Below are 21,512 nucleotides of genomic sequence, written 5' to 3' on the forward strand. Positions count from 1 at the left end.
CTGTTGAGTTCTCCATAGGGCTCCATAGGGAAGTGGAACAGAATTCTTTCTCCGTAAGCCATGCGTGTTGTAAGAGGCAACTAAAATGCCGGGAGCAAGGGGCTAGTAACCCCTTCTCCTGTATATATTTCTAAATGTAAAAGGAGAAGCTTTCGTTTTTCCTTTTGGGCCACCCCGCCTCGGTGGGATATGGCCGGTGTGTTGAAAGAAAGAAGTCTGTTGAGTATACCTGGTAAAGTGTATGGTAGAGTTACTATTGAAAGAATTAAGAGTAAGACAGAGAATAGGATAGCAGATGAACAAGGAGGCTTTAGTAAAGGTAGGGGGTGTGTGGACCAGGTGTTTACAGTGAAACATATAAGTGAACAGTATTTAGATAAGGCTAAAGAGGTTTTTGTGGCATTTATGGATTTGGAAAAGGCATATGACAGGGTGGATAGGGGGGGAAGCAATGTGGCAGATGTTGCAGATGTATGGTATAGGAGGTAGGTTACTCAAAGCAGTGAAGAGTTTTTACAAGGATAGTGAGGCTCAAGTTAGTGTGTGTAGGAAAGAGGGAGATTATTTCCCAGTAAAAGTAGGCCTTGGACAAGGATGTGTGATGTCACCGTGGTTGTTCAATATATTTATAGATGGGGTTGTAAGAGAAGTAAATTCGAGGGTCTTGGCAAGAGGTATGGAGTTAAAAGATAAAGAATCACACATAAAGTGGGAGTTGTCACAGTTGCTGTTTGCTGATGACACTGTGCTCTTGGGTGATTCTGAAGAGAAGTTGCAGAGGTTGGTGGATGAATTTGGTAAGGTGTGTAAAAGAAGAAAATTGAAAGTGAATACAGGAAAGAGTAAGGTTATGAGGATAACAAAAAGATTAGGTGATGAAAGATTAGATATCCGATTGGAGGGAGAGAGTATGGAAGAGGTGAATGTATTCAGATATTTGGGAGTGGATGTGTCAGTGGATGGGTCTATGAAAGATGAGGTGAATCATAGAATTGATGAGGGGAAAAGGGTGAGCGGTCCACTTAGGAGTCTGTGGAGACCAAGAACTTTGTCCTTGGAAGCAAAGTAGGGAATGTATGAGAGTATAGTTTTACCAACGCTCCTGTATGGGTGAAGCATGGGTGAGGAATGTTGCAGCGAGGAGAAGGCTGGAGGCAGTGGAGATGTCATGTCTGAGGGCAATCTGTGGTGTGAATATAATGCAGAGAATTCATAGTTTGGAAGTTAGGAGGAGGTGCGGGATTGCCAAAACTGTTGTCCAGAGGGCTGAGGAAGGGTTGTTGAGGTGGTTCGGACATGTAGAGAGAATGGAGCGAAACAGAATGACTTCAAGAGTGTATCAGTCTGTAGTGGAAGGAAGGCGGGGTAGGGGTCGGCCTAGGAAAGGTTGGAGGGAGGGGGTAAAGGAGGTTTTGTGTGCGAGGGGCTTGGACTTCCAGCGGGCATGCGTGAGCGTGTTTGATAGGAGTGAATGGAGACAAATGGTTTTTAATACTTGACATGCTGTTGGAGTGTGAGCAAAGTAACATTGATGAAGGGATTCAGGGAAACCGGTAGGCCAGACTTGAGTCCTGGAGATGGGAAATACAGTGTCTGCACTCTGAAGGAGGGGTGTTAATGTTGCAGTTTAAAAACTGTAGTGTAAAGCACCCTTCTGGCAAGACAGCGATGGAGTGAATGATGGTTAAGTTTTTCTTTTTCGGGCCACCCTGCCTTGGTGGGAATCGGCCAGTGTGTTAATAATAATATAATAAAATATGAAATGTATCGTATGAACGCGTGGGATCGTGCTCACTGGCTGATAAACAATGGCACACTGAATGTCAGGCCACTGTTGCCATGCGGACACGTTCAGGACGAATGACTATTACCGAGCTCAATGACGATCACCGAGCCAATATTTTGATGAAAAAACGTTACGATTTCCGAATACATTACAAAATCCAATGACTATGATATCCGTGGGTCTACCGTATTCCAATTTCAAAGTAGGGTCCAGAATAAACAATCCAGGCATTCCTGGCACTAAAATAGCATTTCCTCTATTTATTAGTTACATTTCCAGGTTTTACAGATGAATTCCATTTTGACCTTAAATTCACATAAAGAATTTTTGTTCACACCAAAAAATAGAAGATTTACTGTTATGTAATAGAGTAATAATTGTATAAATAATATCAGCGTATTTGTGAATATACATTAGACCCACCAGTTGATGTGTATTGGACGCATGACGTCACTTGTTTACTCTTGAAAATTGGCTACTTTGAGCTCAATTTCAAGCTATTCTCAGTACTAAAACATATCAAAATCATCTTGATTTCTGTAAAATATCTTGCATTCTATCAAATGAGACCAAAAAACTGTAAATACGGCCATATAAACCATACTAAAATACACTGCAAAGTCACTGTTTTAATCCAAAAAAGTGGTCACAGTTTCTTTTTTTCATGCAATGCTTGCTGCAGGATTTGTTTTATATGGTACACACTTACCACACAGATCCGTTCTCTTATATCTAGGCCCATATTAACTGCTGAGCTCATAGTGTAGAACTATGGCTTGGACTCAGGCTTCAAAGCCATAGAATTATGTGACGGACCCTCAAAGGGTCAAGAAATGAAACAAGAATGGAGGAAAATGACAGGAAATTTAGGAAAGTTAGTTGCATTTCTGTTTGAAGAGTTTCGCTCTGTTACATATGGCTCTCCATTCTCCGTCTACACGGATGGCTCGGCACGATCCTCCCCCCCTTCTACATCATCTGCGACCTTCTTCGCTAATCTCTCCCTGTGTCAAACGTGGCGATTGGACCCTGCTCATTTTGTTCTGGCAGGGGAGCTCTTTGCCATTCACCAGGCTCTGGCTTTTGTCCTAGATCACATTCTCCCACAACCACTGGTCCTCTTCTCTGATTCCCAATCTTTCCTGGCACTTTTGTGCTCTGCCCGTCCACGATCACTGCGCGTCCTTGTTCGTCAGACACAATCTCTCCTCCTGCACTTCTTGCAGAGCCCAGGTTGGAGCATCTCCCTTCAGTGGGTTCCCACCCATGTTGGAATCTGAGGAAATGAAGTGGCAGATTGGGCGGCCTCCCTCACTCACACACTTCCTACTGTTACCCCTCTTGCCCTGGGCCATAGTGATTTCACAAGGGCTGTCTGGAAGGGAATCCGTCATCAGTGGCAAGAGGGCCTTGCACACTCCCTCTCTTCTTCGGCGTTGGGCTCTGTCCGAACTTTTAATGGCCCCTGTCCTTGGGCTCGCCATCCCAACCGCTTGGTGGATGTTGTACTGACTCGCCTTCGAGTCGGGCACTCGCGACTGGCGGCTCATCTATATCGCCTTCGGATGACGGACTCTCCATACTGCCAGAGGTGTCCCTCACAGCCTGAGACAGTGGAACACTTCCTACTGTGGTGCCCACGTTATCACTCTGCACAGACTACTCTCCGTGCGGCCTTGCGCACACTTGGGGTGCACACTTTCACTCTACCTGTCCTCCTCAACGGGGAGGCCCTCTGGACCGTCAGGAGATATTGGCTTGCACCTGCTCCTTCCTGCTGGCTTCAGGACGTATCAGAGACATATGATATTAGTCAAGACATTCTTCCACTTTGGTCGATATTCCCTCTCCTAGCACTGGACGGCCGGGCTCGATACGGCGTATGCTGTCAGTGGCCCTGAAACCCCAACAGAAGAAGAAGAAGAAGAAGAAGAAGAAGAAGAAGAAGAAGAAGAAGGAAATTGCACACCCAAATAAGCCACAGGGATATTAGGAACTAAAGAAAAAAGCACAATACTGTGACTGGATCAATACACAAATAACCCGCACATAGGAGAGAGGAGCTTATGATGAAGTTTCGGTCCGACTTGGACTATATACGTCGTTGTAAGTTTCTATCTCCTATGTACAGGTTATTTGTATATTAGGAACTACAGTGGACCCTCGGCTTTTGTGTTTAATCTGTTCCAAAGCGATCGGCAAAAACGGAAATCGGCAAAAACAGAAATCAGCGAAAATGGAAACCATTTTCCCCCATAAGAAAGTATTAACAAAAAAATAAAAAATTTTTTTACCTTAAAGACAGATTTACATGCACAAAAGAATGAACATTCAACATGACAGTTACCTTTATTGATGGCTGTTGTTGATGAATGGAAGACAGGGAGGAGGAGAGAGGGAAGAGAAGTTACTGTTTGGAAGGGGAATCCCCCTCCATAAGGACTCTAGGTACCAAATCCTTATCTGGGACCACTTCTCTAGCTTAAATATAGATTTACATGCATAAAAGAATGTATAAATGAACATTTAACATCACACTTACCTTTACTTTTGAAGACTCTTATTGGTGTATGGTAGACGGGGTGGAGGGGAGAGGGAGGCGAGTTTATTGTTGGAGACAGGACAATATGCTTCAATATGACACTAATATCAGCTCTACAGCTTATTTATCTATCACAATTCAACTAATATGATATAATACACAATATTAATAACATAGAAACATGACATATACTCTAGAATGAATAAAACAAGTCATTATGTATGTCAAGAGTGATGTTCTGTTGTTGTTGGGGGTATAAAGGCCACTGAAAGCATAAGTCGTACATAGTGGTAGTGAAGGCAGCAGCAGAGGCAGCGGTGTTGCCAGCAGCCCTATATAACTCCAACATTGGAGGAGTTAGGTTCGTGCTGTCCATTTTCTATCAATTAATCACTTAACTTACTTGCTACACTGTTAATGCTACACTTTATCACTGGCTGGCACTATAGCCTTTATCGACTCATGCTTCTTTAATATCATACATATCACAGAAGCACTGAAGAAGGCACATTCTCCCCTATCTCTTCCTCCTCCACTTTGGTACTTTGCTATGATTTCTTTCTTAAATTGTATTGTGTTTCTCACTTTCTTTGCCAAAGGACTGGCGCTAGGAGCTGTCTTTGGGCGCATGGTGGTTTATTTAGCAGTCACACACAATAAACAAGTGCCAAAAACAATGGATTATTACGAAATGTTTCATATGACCTTGCAAGATACGTTCACTCACCTAGAAACAACACAACACTGCCTGTCTGTGCACTGGGCACTGGACAGGTTCCGTATCATCGGCGAAAATGGAGGAAATCAACAAAAAACGAACCAATATTTTGACGAAAAAAGTCGGCGAAAACGGAAATCTGCGATAACAGAGATCAACAAAAAGGGACGGTCCACTGTATTTCCTCAATGTAAGATCAGTAAACAGGTGAAATATACTGAGCAGTGACACTGTGGAAGCCAACTCCATACTGGGGGCTCAAAATTAAATATGACAGGGCTCAGTTCCATCAGTTGGTCAAACACTGAGAAATGGGACTAAAAATTGGAGCTAATCTTCCCTGCCCTGTATATTCCTACAAGTCCTTCATGAATTAAGACATTCAGTGAAGTGTTGAGAGATCAAAAAATGTCTTTTTCTATTTACCAATTCTTTTGTCGGTGCTACATCTTAAATGCAAGACAACAGAGTACTCAAAACTTCCAACTGGTGCTTGGGTGCAAGAGAAAATACAGCAACTATTGGCTGTGTACACACATGCTTCTGCCTAGGTTATCTGTTTTTTTTTTTTTTTTACCATTACCATTGGGCCAACAATAATATTATTATTTGTATTATTACCCATTACAAACCACCCTTAAAAAAAGGAGTGTATAAGTTGGTTTCTACATACAGTGAATATACCTTTTTCATGTCATATATCATATGCAGTATTTTTGTTTGTTTTTAACACACCAGCTATGTCCCACTAAGGTAGGCTGACCAGAAAAATGAGGACACACACACGATCATTCATTCAATTAATATTTTTCAACTGAATGAATGACAGTGAATTTGTTTCCTCTTTCTTTGGGTCACTTTACCTTAGTGTAAGATGGCTGGTGTGTTAGAAAAGGTGCATATTTGTACATCAAAAAGGTATATGAAGTATAGTGGCAGAAAGCCTTTAGTAATCAGCACCTGCTCACAAGTCTAATGGGAAGTTTTTTGAGAACTGTGATTATAACAGAGTAATTATTCCAATAGATACAGGTCTTCAGGAGATTGAAGAGGGCTTAACAAAGTTATCTCAACTCTAGAAACTGCTGGAAGAGCATGAAAAAATTACATCTCAAACATCTTCCTAAGTCTGTCCTTGGAAGTGGATAAGTAGATATACATAGACAAACATATGTTGTTAATCTTTCAATGTCCAAACCCCAAAAATTAACATTGCTCCCAGTGTCCACTTTAAAAAAAAATCTTTCAAACGGTACAGAATCTTATTCTGAAAGTAATAACACCAAAAAGAACAAAATTTGAAGGAAAACTTACGGAAATGCATCAACACAATGTAAGCTATCTGGGCACAATTTATGCATTAGTAATTTTGCCAACTTTGAGTCCCATTTTAAGTTAAGATCATTGGTCCTTTTGACCAAATTCTTAGCCATTTTGCTAGTATGTCTTCCATTCTAAGTATTGAGAACAAGAAACTGCCAATTCAACTATTACAACTACCCTATAAAGTGCACAGAAATCAGTAATTTGGCAATTTTACACAAAATAAAAAAATGCCAATTTAACCCTTTGAGGGTCGCCAGGCCCTCTCCGAGACTAGTTCTCAGGGTCGCCAAAATGTAGACAGCCTGTACTGTCTGCACAGACAGCCCATGCTGTCTGCCAGCTTAGTTCATATTTCGCGCTATGCTGGTGCTGCCACCTAGGCCTTGCCACTTGAGTATGCCCAGACTTGCCTCGCCCTCACTCACACAGCGGCCTGGCATCAAGACACAAGTACTCCCAGCTCTCTCTCGTGGGCATGGCCCTGCCCGGGCCATGGGCACAAACACACAAGCCTGTGTAACCCAACACTAGTTATCAATAAAGTAAGAAGCCTCCGAAGACGTATATCATTCACACCCCGCTTACAGCCTACCAAACAACCCCCGTTATAAATGGTGACAGCGGTGCTCCGCAGCAGTTGTGTTTGCCTGGAGAGAAGGAGGAAGAGGTATGAAGTCATCTTCACTTCATCACCCTACACAAGAAGCATCCGTCTCTCAACGAGTTATCCTGATGTCGTGTCTGCACGTTTGAGCATCCAGACACAGGTACAAGCAGGATCCAGCCGAAATTTGCCGAAATTCTCCGAGAATTGTAAGTGGCGTCCCAGTGATCCCACGCTGTTTCTCAAGTCACGTGTTCAGCGTCACTTGTATGTTGCTGTTGTTGTTCAGCTCAGCACAGCTGTTTCAGCAAGCCAGAGGTGAGTTTTGTGGTGATTTCTGCGTCCAGTGTGAGCTTCTCCACGTGTTTGTGGGTGGAGGAGGAGGAGGAATGGCCAGATGCCCGCCCTGCCATACACTCACGCATGCTCCTCGCCACCACACTACCATACACTCACCACTGCCCACTCCCTCTGCTGTGTTTTCTGCTGTTTTTCGTATGAATTCATTGCCAGTGCTGTGTATCCGAGTGCCCGAGGCCACTCGAAGCTACGTGGATTACGACGTCACGTGGGTGTGGGCGATGTCACGTAGACCTACAAAGCCACGTGAGTTACCAGATGTCCCAGGCCTCATGCTGTGGTCTGCTGCCCGCATCACATCGACGCCACCCACGATGCTGCCCGACTTCATGACGTCACGATGTCTGCTGACGTCACCTCACGATGTCTGCCTGACGTCACCTCGAGATGTCTGATGTCACAGTCCTGCTGACGTCACCTCGCGACATCACGCCTGACATCACATGATGTCACCATCGAGTGTGTAGTAATTATTTCAGTATTGTTGAGAAGATTGAGAGAAAATATATGTTGTGTGTTAATTAATTCCTCTCAGTCAGTGTTCTCACATTTTAATATGTCTTAGTGTCAGTTTTATGCGCAGAAAAGCATCATTTGCTAGTTAAGCCATATTGTACCGTATGTACAGCGGTGTGTTTGTAAGTTTTCCGTGTGTCCAGTGAGGTCTGTGGTCAGATCCTTGAGTTGTACCACTAAGTCACCCACGTGACCAGTGTTTGACAGCTGATTACTCAGCCCTGAGCGTATGAGCCCCCTTGTACAGAAAGCTTTTATGCTCGTCGCTCGTGTTGTTCTGCAGAATCGTACCTGCTACGATTCCCATCGAGATTTGTTTCACTTCACCTCCAGACCGTCAGAGTGCAGTTATATTTAGAGAAACAAGTCTGGGGACGCTTAGGCTAACCTCTGCTATAACTCCAACTGTCGAGAGATGATACTCGTCAAGCCGCAGCCAGCCCTGTCGGCAGGCGCTGTGTCAGCCTCGTGTCACAAGCTTCAGTGAGCAGCCTGCACAAAGAAGATGTCACTTTGACTGCTAGCTCTCTCACTGCAGTCTGGTGTATGATGTTACGACTCCCAGATGTTTCGCCCAGTCGTCTCTGCCACGACTAGCTCCACAACTCGCTCCACGCTCGCCGGCAGTGACAGCCCAGCGACAGTACCAGTCGAGAAGTGTCCTCCTGAGTCGCTTGCCAGAAGTCCTGCCCAGTTGCCGAGTTTTGTCGACGCCTCACTCGAGGGCACCAGCATGTCGTGCCCCAGGTTGAGTGAAAACCTGCAGCGACTCCTACGATGTCTGCTTCACCGTTCCAGAGGAGACCGTACCCTGTTACGTCACAGCTCAGCCGCAGCGATGTCTCCCGTGTTGCAGTATCTGTCCAGACGCAGGAAGGCGTGCAGTGATGCCCATCGACGCTCACTGCCTATGACCACGATGTTTAGCACACCCCACATGTTTTTTTCTTCCCTCCCTGTAGGAAGTTTTTTTTTCCATGTCCATATGTATATACATGTTTTGTATTTTGTGCTCTGTGCCCTGTTCCTATGAGAGAGAGACCAAGTTTTTTTTTACCACCAGTATTGTCACGTCGGGATGACGCGAGGTAGGTGGCCGAGCGTATGTAGACAGCCTGTACTGTCTGCACAGACAGCCCATGCTGTCTGCCAGCTTAGTTCATATTTCGCGCTATGCTGGTGCTGCCACCTAGGCCTTGCCACTTGAGTATGCCCAGACTTGCCTCGCCCTCACTCACACAGCGGCCTGGCATCAAGACACAAGTACTCCCAGCTCTCTCTCGTGGGCATGGGCCTGCCCGGGCCATGGGCACAAACACACAAGCCTGTGTAACCCACCACTACTTAACAATAAAGTAAGAAGCCTCCGAAGAATTATATCATTCACAACCCGCTACAGCTACTAAACAAGCCCATTATAAAAATTTCAACAAAAAAAAAAAAAATTTTCTTATGAAAAGATAAAGAATCTTTTCCTGATCATAATGACACAAAACGTATGAAATTTGATGGAAAACTTATGGAATTATGCTCTCATGAAGTTAGCAGTCTCGACGATGTTTATGCATCGGCGATTTTGCCCACTTTGAGCCCTATTTTCGGCCAATTCCAGTGTAATAGTCGACAAAAATCATAACTGTTTTGCTAGAACTCCATTTTTTCTATCGAACGAGTACAAGAAACCACCCATTTACTGATTTCAACTATCCAATGAAGTGGTCAGAATTTAGCAATTTTGCCAATTTTACACAAATTTCAAAAGATGTCAATTTCCAAATAGGGTCCAGAATAAACAAGAAAGACATTTCTGGCACTAAAATAACATTTCCTCTGTTCATTAGTCACATCCCCACGCCCCTCGTACATTTCTTTTGCTTTCCACTTTGAATTTTTATTCTCACAAAAAATAGAAGATTTACTGTTATGCAGACTACTGTATTAGTGTAGAAATGGTATAAATAATACCAGCGCACTTGTGAAAGAATATTAGATTTACCAGTTGACGTGTATTGATGCGAACATTTCTGCTACTTTGAGCTCAATTTCAAGGTACTTTTCATTGTGAAACCAATCAAAATCATTTCAATTTCTGTAATATGTCTTCTATTTTATAAAATAAGACCAGGAAAACTAGAATACAACCATAAATACCATATGAAAATACAGTGCAAAGCCGCTATTTTAAACCAAAAACACGGTCAAAGTTTTTTTTCTCATTACGCACTGTGTGCTGCAGGATTTTTTTTTATACTGCGCACACTGAAAACATAGACCCATTCTTTCATATGTAGGCCTACCAGCTTTCTCTTGCTAGATTTGAGGGCGCCAGAATTTATGCGTACTAGTACGTCAAAAACCCTGGCGCATAAGCCGTACTAGTACGGCCGAAACCCCGAAAGGGTTAAAAATAAACAACATTTCCTCAGTTCACTAATAAGGTCCCAAGGCCTCTCCTATATTACACTTACCTTCCATTTTGAATTCATAATCACACAAAAATAGGAGGATTTACTCTATTTCCCGAATAATAAAATATAACCAGGAATGATTGGTCATGGTTTGTGGCATCCCAATAATTGAATCAAACCCATTAAAAACTCACAAAACAGATCAGGTGATGTAGAGGGGCCTTACTCGTCCTAACAAAAACTGGCAAAAATTTAATTTTTTCACTACTCTAAGCCCAATTTCAAGCTACTTCCATTCCTGAAACCAATCAAAATCATCTCTATTTCAATAGTAGGTCATCCATTTTATCAAATGAAATAAGAAACAGCAATAAAAACCATCCCAGAAACAAAAAGATGCTATTTTAAACCAAACATATGGTCAGTTTTGCATTTTCCATCATGCACCATGTAGGGCAGGATTTTTTTATACTGTGCACACCACACAGACCCATTTTCTCTTATCTAGGCCAAAATTTACTGCTCACAGCTTATCTGAGTGAGCTGAACTCATGATGAAGAACTATGTGAGGAACCCTGGCCTCAATGACATAGTACTAGATGACAGCCACTAACACAATACAGTGCCATTACTTACCAATGGGAACAGCAGGATCATAGAAAGGTAGGCGGTGTGCAGTCCAAACATTCCTCATGCTATGAGTAGCTTTCAGCTTAGAAACAGCATCATGTACTTTTTTCATAGACTCTGTAAATAGATGGAATAAGAAATATGAAATTAACATCCTGCAAAGAACTCTCCAATCACAGTTTAATTTTTGTTTAGTACAGGACATTACATCTTACAGTATGTTGGCCAGGCAGGGTGACCAGAAAAAGACTTTCACCATCATTTGCACTATCATTGTCTTGCTAAAGGTGCATAGATATGACAGTTTAGATGTTCCTCTAAACAGTAAATATCCCAAACCCCTCCATTAGAGTGCAGGTACTATATTTCCCACCTCCAGGACTTTAAATCCAGATAACCAGTTTCCCTGAATCCCTTCAAAAATATTACCCTGCTCACACTCCAACAGCTTGTCAGGTCCCAAAAACCATTCATCTCCATTCACTCCTATCTAAAAAGTTCACACATGCTAGCTGCATGTCCAAGCCCCTTGCACATAAAACCTCTTTTACCCCCTCCCTCCATCCTTTCCTAGGACAACCCCTACCCTGCCTTCCCTCCACTACAGATTTATATACCCTCCACCAAGTCATCTTATTTTGCTCCAATTTCTTTAAGTGACCAAACCACCTCAGCTCTCTGGATAATACTTTTAGAAGCTCCACACCTCCTAATTTAGAAACTACAAATTCTCTGCATAATATTTACACCATGCATTGTCCTTAGACACAACATCTCCACTGCCTCCAGCCTCCTTGCTGCAGCATTTACAACCTGTGTTTCGCACCCATATAAGTGTTGGTGCCACTATACCCTCGTACATTCCCTTCTCTGCTGCCATGGATAACGTTTTTTGTCTCCACATTACATTATTACCAACCAAAAATAGGGGCCTGGACTCCTCTCTTAACAAACAACGAGTCAAACATAGTAGAAAATAATATCCTCTGTGTGCGTGTGTGTGTGTGTGTGTGTGTGTTTAAGAGCTTATTTGTGGCTGCAGGGGTCAATTCTCAGAACCTGGCCCTGCCTTTTAACTTGCAACTCTTCAGATTCACTCCCTCTTAGCCTTGTGGGCCTTATTGCACCTGCTCTTAACCTTTTCATTGATGAGATCCCTCCATGCAAATGTGCTCTGTGTCAAAGAATGTAAAAAAAAAAAAAAAAAATTTCTTATGAAATGATAGAGAATCTTTTCCCAATGGTAAGGAAACCAAGACTACGAAATTTGATGGAAAACTTATGGAATTATGCTTTCACGAAGTTAGCAGTCTCTGCAATATTAACGCATTGGCAATTTTGTCCACTTTAAGCCCTATTTTGGGCCAATTCTATTGTTTCAGTCAACTATATTCACAGCTATTTCGCTAGAACTCCTTTTGTTCTATCGACTGAGTACAAGAAACCACTCATTTAACTATTTCAACTACCCAAAAAAGTGATCAGAAATTGGTAATTTGGCCAATTTCAAACAAAATTCAAGAAAGGTCAATTCCAAAATAGGGTCCAGAATTAACAATGCAAACATTCCTAGCACTAAAATAACATTTTCTCTGTTCATCAGTCACGTCTTCAGGCCCCCCTTATATTATTCTTGTTTTCCATCTTGAATTTTTATTCACACAAAAAATAGAAGATTTACTGTTATGCAGACTACTGCATTACTGTAAAAATGGTATAAATAATATCAGCACATTTGTGAAAGCATATTAGACCCACCAGTTGACATGCATTGGAGGCTTGATGTGATTTGTTTACTCTTGAACATAGGCAAAAATTGAACATTTCTGCTACTTTGAGCTCAGTTTTAAGATACTTTTAATCTGTTAACCTTTCTGTAATATATCTTTCATTTTATCAAGTGAGACCAAGAAAATGAGAATACAATCATAAATACCGTATGAAAATACACCACAAAGTCGCTGTTTTAAACCAAAAACAAGGTCGCAGCTTTTTTCTCATTATGCACTGCGTGCCACAATGCATAACAAGAAAAAAAGAAACTGTGCACACTAACCACTCAGACCCATTCTCTCATGTGTAGGCCTACCAGCTATCTCCCGCAAGCTTGGAAGCCGCTAGAATTTTGGCATAATATTACGGGACTGACACTGGCTTCAAAGCCATATTATGGGACTGACAATGAAAGGGTTAAGCTATGTATGGAACCTGCCTCCACCACTTCCTCACCAAAATCAATTAACTTTCCAACTACTGTGAGATTTAAGAAATACTTCCTAACATCCTTATGGCTTATCTGTGAATTTAATTTCCAGATGTGCCCCAAACTTCCTGTTTCTCGCCTCTCAAACAGGCTATCCCTGTATACCTTATAAATTTTCCTGAGTATTTTGCATGGTGCATACTCCAAGATGAGCCTACCATATGTTGTATAAAGGGCTCAAAGTGACTTGAGATTCCTGAAGAGTACACTTAGATTTTCTAGACAAGTATTGGCAGCAGAGGTTATTCGGCTGATGCGAGTGTTAAGCTCACTGTGCTGTTTTCAATGTTGATTGTCATAAATACTGCACTGTATGTTCTCTTCGATTCCATTACAGATGTCTACCACTTTATTTGGGAAAAAACATTTCATAAAGTACCTTTGCACATTTTTTTGTCATTTGCAAGTGTAGTTTGTTGATGGTGCCAAAAATTTTCCTCTTTTTCTTTTTCACTCAACAGCCATCTCCCACAAAGGCAGGGTGACCCAAAGAAGAAAATGCATTCATCATTTGTTCAACTGCTGTCTTTTCAGAAGTGCACTTACATCATAATCAGTATACCCTCCAACTGCTACATCCTCACTACTTTTCTGCATTCATTTCTATCTAACATGTCCACACAAGCCTGATGAATAAGGCACATGGGAACACTTTGGTATCTACATTTCCGAAAAAGTTTACCTAAACAGTAGGAGTCTTTAGTCGAATACAAGGGTGACAAACTGAAGACAGCAGCAGTGGAGGTAAAGATGATGTGATCAGTCCATCAGCCTTGAAGAAGCAGTTTTCAGGTGGTCAGTCCCTCAACTCTGAAAAGTATCTAGGACTCTATGGTCTCAACCAAAACCAAGATGCTCAGTGCTTCAAGGTTGAGGGACTGACCACCTCAAATTATTATAATCAAATTAAGTGCTAAACCTGCAAGGGTCATACAGCACTGTTGACCACATCAAAATTATTTCTTCAAGGATGATGGACTGGCCACACCATCTTTGCCTCTCCACTGCTTCTGTCACTGCTTCAGTCACCTTTGCATTTGACTGAGGAAGCTTAGTGTGTAGGCAAAATGTTTCAGAAATAAAGAAACCCAAGTGTTGCACATGTAGCTTATTCATCAACATTTTGGTATGGTATACTATTATAATCATCATACAAGCCTACTCAAAGCTCAGCTAATAAAATTCACAGCCTCTTTTACCTCTCCCCCTCCCTCCAGTTATTCATGGGATGACCCACCCTATGCTCCTGTCTTCCACCCCAGATTTATACATGCTTTTTGCCAACATATTCCACTCTAATCCTAGGTAGTAGATAGCAACTGTCCAGGGAGGTAATACCGTCCTCCCGAGTGAAAAACGAAAGCCTATAATGGTTTTACATGATGGTAGGATTGCTGGCGGCTTTTTTCTGTCTCAGATACATGCAAGATTTCAGGTACATCATGCTACTTCTACTTACGCTTAGGTCACACTACGCATGCATGTACATGCATATATATACACACACCCCTCTGGGTTTTCTTCTATTTTCTTACTAATTCTTGTTTATTTCCTCTTATTTCCATGGGGAAGTGGAACAGAATTCTTCTTCCATAAGCCATGTGTGTCGTAAAAGGTGACTAAAATGCCGGGAGCAAGGGGCTAGTAACCCCTTCTCCTGTATACATTACTAATGTTAAAGAGAAACTTTTGTTTTTCTTCTTGGGCCATGCTGCTTCAGTGGGATATGGCCGGTTTATTGAAAGAAAGAAAGAGGATTCCTCTCTAGCGTCTCTACATGCCCAAATCACCTTGACCTTGCCCTCTGAATTATACCCTTGGTGACTCCACATCACCTTTTAATTTTTATGCACAGAGTTCTCAGCATGATATTCACACCAAATATTGCCCTCTGTTTCCATGTATATTTATATCAAGGTAACTGTAAATGTATGAAAGAGGGGAAGGAAGCATATATGTGAACAGTATTTAGAAAAAGGTAGGGAAGTTTTCATTGCATTTATAGATTTAGAAAAGGCATATGATGGAGTATTAGTCAGAAGGCTGAAGAGGGGTTGTTGAGGTGGTTTGGTCATTTAGAGAGAATGGATCAAAGTAGAAGGAGGGGTGTTAATGTTGCAGTTTAAAAACTGTAGTGTAAAGCACCCTTCTGGCAAGACAGTGATGGAGTGAATGATGGTGAAAGTTTTTCTTTTTCGGGCCACCCTGCCTTGGTGGGAATCGGCCGGTGTGATAATAAAAAAAAAAAAAAAAGGATCAAAGTAGAATGACATGGAGAGCGTATAAATCTGTGGGGGAAGGAAGGCGGGAGAGGTGTCGTCCTCGAAAGGGTTGGAGGGAGGGGGTAAAGAAGGTTTTGTGTGCGAGGGGCTTGGACTTCCAGCAAGCGTGCGTGAGCATGTTAGATAGGAGTGAATGGAGACGAATAGTATTTGGGACCCGACGAGCTATTGGAGTGTGAGCAGGGTAATATTTAGTGAAGTGATTCAGGGAAACCGGTTATTTTTATATAGCTGGACTTGAGTATTGGAAATGGGAAGTACAATGCCTGCACTTTAAATGAGGTTTTTGGGATATTGGCAGTATGGAGGGGTAGGTTATATATAACTGCTTCTAAACTGTTGTATCTGGGTGCCTCTGCAAAGACTGATTATGTGAGTGAGGTGAAAGTATTGAATGATGAAAGTATTTTCTTTTTGGGGATTTTTTCTTTCTTTTTGGGTCATGCTGCCTCGGTGGGAGATGACCAACTAGTTGGAAAAAAAAAAACTATAAAGTTATAATTTTTGAGAAACTGGCACCTAAACCAGTTTTCCTCTTTGGTGTAGAGTAGAAGAGAAGAAACCTTCCTCCAAAAGCCATGCATGTTGAAAGAGGTGACTAAAATACCAGGAGCAAAGAAAAAAAGAGGAAAAACTTCTACAGTGTTTCCTCTTATTCGGGCTGCCCTGCCTCGGTGGAAGATGGCTGATGTGTTTAAAAAAATTAAGTTTAGTTTATCACATTTTTTTTTAAATTTTCAATAACTGTAGCATTGTTCCACCACTTCCTAATATCCTTTTAACTTTAATTTTTTCTCAGTTTACAACAACAGCTTCTTGTTCTCAGTGCTAATAATTTTATATTTTATTTTATATTCTTTTATACTTTAAATTTTTTCAACACACAGGCTGTTTCCCTAGGCAAGGTAGACCAAAAAAGTATAAAAAAACACCTTTACCATCACTCACTCCATCCCTGTGTTGCCCAAGAGAGATGCTGATACTACAGTTCAAAACTGCAAATATCCCCACCCGTTCTTCAGAGTACAGGTACTGTACTTTCCCATCACCAGGACTCAAGTCTACCAAACCGGTTTCCCTGAATAACTTCATAAATGTTACTTCGCTAACACACTGACAGCAAGTCATAAAAACCACTTGCCTCCACTCACTCCTATCTAACATGTTCACACATGCTTGATGGATGTCTAAGCCCCTCCCCCACAAAACCTTCTTTACCCCATTCCTCCAACCTTTCCTAGGACAACCCATACCCTGCCTTCTTTCCACTACAGATTTATACATCCTCCAAGTCATCCTATTTTGTTCTATTCTCTCTAAATGTCATAACCACCTCAACAGTCCTCTAGATAATACTTTTAGTAATTCCCCACCTCTTCCTAATCTCCAAGCTACAGATTCTCTGCATAACATTCACACCACACATTGCCCTCAGACATGATATCTCTACAGGTTCCAACCTCCTCCTTGCTGCAACATTCACAACCCATGCTTCACTCCCATATAAGAGCACTGGCACCATAATACTCATACTCATACAACACAAGACACACATCTCTTTTTGATATACCTCGTATCCATATCACACTGTGTAAAAACTCTATGCACATAAAGGAACCCAAAATATGGAATTCATTACCAGAAAATATTAAAGTAACCCAGTCTGAAAATCAATTTAACTCTTCTCAAAAGCCACTTAATCACCCTAGACTAAATGCTAAATACTCAGTACACACATACTCACCTATGTACTCCCACATCATAACTTCAACAATCACTTTGAACCTTTTATCCATTGTTGACAGGAATATAATTGAATCATTGTTTTCACAAAAAACATTTTTGAATATATGAATATATCTTTTGTCTTATACAAATTAATTCACTTATAATTAATAATCTACTGTTCAACTATGAAATAATTACTATCCTACTGTACAACGATGATATAATCCTTAGTGTTAAGTAGTCTGTAAGCCAATAATGTTAAGCTGGCCCATAATGCCTATGCATAATAGAGGCTCTCTTTGCACTGCAACCCACTATTGTAAATACCAAATCTTAATGTACTGTTTGCAAAGACATATAAATAAATAAAAAAATAAATAAATACAATCTCCCAATTGCTTCCATGGATAATGTTCTTGTCTCCACAGACTCCTCAGTGCGCCACTCACCATTTTCCCCTTCGCAATTCTATGGTTCACCTTGTCTTTCATAGACCCATCTGTCAAGTCCATTTTTAAATATCTGAACATGTTCACTTCCTCCATACTCTTTACCTTCAATCTGATATCCAATCTTTCATTGCCTAAATTTTTTGTTACCCCTCATCACCTAACTCTCTCCTATGTTAACTTAATTTCCTTCATTGACATACTATTCCAAATTCTCCAATCAACCTTTGCAACTTCTCAGCATTTCCTAAAAGCATAGTGTCATCAGCAAAAAGCAACTGCAATAACTCCCACTTTGCGTTAGATTCTTTATCTTTTAATCCCACACCTTTTGCCAACACATGAGCATTCACTTCTCTTACAACCCCATTTTTTTTTATTTTTTTTTTTTATTAACACATCGGCCGATTCCCACCAAGGCAGGGTGGCCCGAAAAAGTAAAACTTTCATCATCATTCACTCCATCACTGTCTTGCCAGAAGGGTGCTTTACACTACAGTTATAAAACTGCAACACTAACACCCCTCCTTCAGAGTGCAGACACTGTACTTCCCATCTCCATGACTCGAGTCCGGCCTGTTGGTTTCCCTGAATCCCTTCATAAATGCTACTTTACTCTCACTCCAACAGCACATCAAGTATTAAAATCCATTTGTCTCCATTCACTCCTATCAAATAAGCTCACGCATGCTTGCGTGAGCTTATTTGTACACTTATTTATACAGATTTATACACTCTCAAAGTCTTTCTGTTTTGTTCCATTGTCTCTACATGTCTGAACCACCTCAACAACCCCTCCTCAGCCCTCTGGATAATAGTTTTGGTAATCCCCCACCTTCTCCTAATTTCCAAACTACGAATTCTCTGCATTATATTCACACCACACATTGCCCTCTGACACGACATCTCCAATGCCTCCAGCCTCCTCCTCGTTGCAACATTCATCACCAATGCTTCACACCCATACAAGAGTGTTGGTACAACTATGCTCTCATACAATCCCCCCTCTCTGCTTCCACAGGCAAAGTTCTTTGTCTCCACAGACTCCTAAGTGCACAACTCACCCTTTTCCTCTCATCAGCTCTATGATTCACCTCATCCTTCATAGACCCATCTACTGACACGTCCACTCCTAAATATCCGAATACATTCACCTCCTCCATACGCTCTCCCTCCAATCTGATATCCAATCTTTCGTCACCTAATCTTTTTGTTATCCTTATCACCCTACTCTTTCCTATATTCACTTTTAATTTTCTTCTTTTACATTTATTTATTTATTTTTTTTATGTCTTTGCAAATAGTACAGTGTCATCAGCAAAGAGCAGTTGTGACAACTCCCACTTTGTGTTAGATTCTTTATCTTTTAACTCCACATCTCTTGCCAAGACCCTCGCATTCACTTCTCTTACAACCCCATCTATAAACACATTGAACAACCATGGTGACATCACACATCCTTGTCTAAGGCCTACTTTTACTGGGAAATAATCTCCCTCTTTCCTAAATACTCTAACTTGAGCCTCACTATCCTCGTAAAATCTCTTCACTGCTTTCAGTAACCTACCTCGTATACCATACACCTGCAACATCTGCCACATTGCCCCCCTATTCACTCTTTCATATGCCTTTTTCAAGTCCATAAAGGCCCTTATCTAAATACTGTTCACCTATATGTTTCACTGTAAACACTTGGTCTACACACTCCCTACCTTTCCTAAAGCCTCCTTGTTCATCTGCTATCCTACTCCGTCTTACTCTTATTTTTTTTCAATAATAACTCTACCATACACTTTACCAGGTGTTATGCAGGGTTCTGCATGACATCGTAATGTACATATAGTGGAGAAGTGTGCCATAATAGTATGAATATTATAGTTGTAAAGAATAATTTTATAATTGATAATGTGCATTTGGGGGTACTGTAAAGTACTCTAACTGTAATTATAAAGAAATTCTGTTAATGATTTATTTTCCAAGGATGTTTGGGTATGCGGAGTAAGCGTGGTTTGGGGGAGTCAAGTGACGTTAGCATGGTGTGTAGAGGCTGGCGTCGGAGATGCTGTGTATTTAAGATAAGTTTGTAGTTGTGCACTCATTTTGTTTATCCAACTCAAGCCATAGGCTCTCATATGGCTTACCTGTATGTTCACCCAGGCTCTGACATGGTCAGGGTGCTGTGGGAGGAGTGACAAAATAAGAAATGAGGTTGGGAGTGGAGTAGAGTGGGCCTGGCGCTGACGAGGCTATATAGGTGTTATGGTGGCTGGACCTCAAGGCAGCAGCTGCTTGTGTACCCTCATTTGGGCATTTAGGATTAAGGTGTTTCTGTTATGTTATGTTATGGTGACTAAATAGATATATTTTCCTAATTGGGATTTTTGAATAACCCTCTGTTACCCAACCCCTTTAAGTACACATACCAGTTTAGCGCTTTCTGTTTTGACTGGGATAGCCCTGGGTGGCCTGTTTGGGCTTGAGATGTGTGTAACTTTTACCTTTGCCCTTAGACCAGGCTCAAGCCCCCAGCTATCCCACATTTTTGCATAACACCAGGTGTACTCAATAGACTTATTCCCCTATAATTTTTGCACTCTCTTTTATCCTCTTTGCCTTTATACAAAGGAACTATGCATGCTCTCTGCCAATTCCTAGAGACCTTACCCTCTTCCATACATTTCTTAAATAATAGCACCAACCACTCCAAAACTATATCCCCACCTGCTTTTAACATTCTATCTTTATCCCTTCAATCCCAGCCGCTTTACCCCCTTTCATTCTACCCACTGCCTCACGAACTTCCCCCACACTCACAACTGGCTCTTCCTCACTCCTACAAGATGTTATTCCTCCTTGCCCTATACACGAAATCACAGCTTCCCTATCTTCATCAACATTTAACAATTCCTCAAAATATTCCCTCCATCTTCCCAATACCTCTAACTCTCCATTTAATAACTCTCCTCTCCTATTTTTAATTGACAAATCCCTTTGTTCCCTAGGCTTCCTTAACTTATTAATCTCACTCCAAACCTTTTTCTTATTTTCAACAAAATTTGTTGATAACATCTCACCCAGTCTTTCATTTGCTCTCTTTTTACACTGCTTCACCACTCTCTTAACCTCTCTTTTTCTCTCCATATACTCTTCCCTCCTTGCATCACTTCTACTTTGTAAAAACCTCTCATATGCTAACTTTTTCTCCCTTACTACTCTTTTTACATCATCATTTCACCAATGGCTCCTCTTCCCTCCTGCACCCATTTTCCTGTAACTACAAACTTCTGCTGAACACTAACACTATATTCTTAAACCTACCCTACATCTTCGACCCCATTACCTATACTCTCACTAGCCCATCTATCCTCCAATAGTTGTTTATATCTTACCCTAACTCCCTCCTCTTTTAGTTTATACACCTTCACCTCTCTCTTACTTGCTGCTTCTGTTTTCCTTGTATCCCATCTACCTTTCACTCTCACTGTAGCTACAACTAAAAAGTGATCTGATATTTCTGTGGCGCCTCTATAAACATGTACATCCTGAAGTCTACTCAACAGTCTTTTATCTACCAATACATAGTCCAACAAACTACTGTCATTACGCCCTACATCATATCTTGTATACTTATTTATCCTCTTTCCTTAAAATATGTATTACCTTTGTATACAAAGTTCAATCAAAGGGCTCCCATTATCATTTACACCAGGCACCCCAAACTTACCTACCACACCCTCTCTAAATGTTCCTCCAACTTTATTTTTATTTATTTATTTATGTATTTATTTTATGTCTTTGCAAACAGTACATTGAGATTTTATATTTACAATAGTGGGTTACAATGCAAAGAGAGCCTCTATTATGCCTTGGCATTATGGGCCAACTTAACATTATTGGCT

The 21,512-nt window shown here is 41.2% G+C and overlaps 1 protein-coding gene across 2 annotated transcripts in view; it reads right to left on the bottom strand.

Moving 5' to 3' along the window:
* LOC128693591 (myb-like protein X) overlaps window positions 1–21,512 on the bottom strand; it is a 239,416-nt gene that overhangs the window by 81,618 nt on the left and 136,286 nt on the right. For both annotated transcript variants that reach the window (XM_053783391.2, XM_070087622.1), the window contains exon 9: window positions 10,898–11,008. In XM_053783391.2, the coding sequence (XP_053639366.2) occupies window positions 10,898–11,008 (111 nt within the window). The remainder of the gene's footprint in view (window positions 1–10,897; window positions 11,009–21,512) is intronic.

The sequence above is a fragment of the Cherax quadricarinatus genome, chromosome 2 (genome assembly GCF_038502225.1).
Source record: "Cherax quadricarinatus isolate ZL_2023a chromosome 2, ASM3850222v1, whole genome shotgun sequence".
NCBI lineage: Eukaryota > Metazoa > Arthropoda > Malacostraca > Decapoda > Parastacidae > Cherax > Cherax quadricarinatus.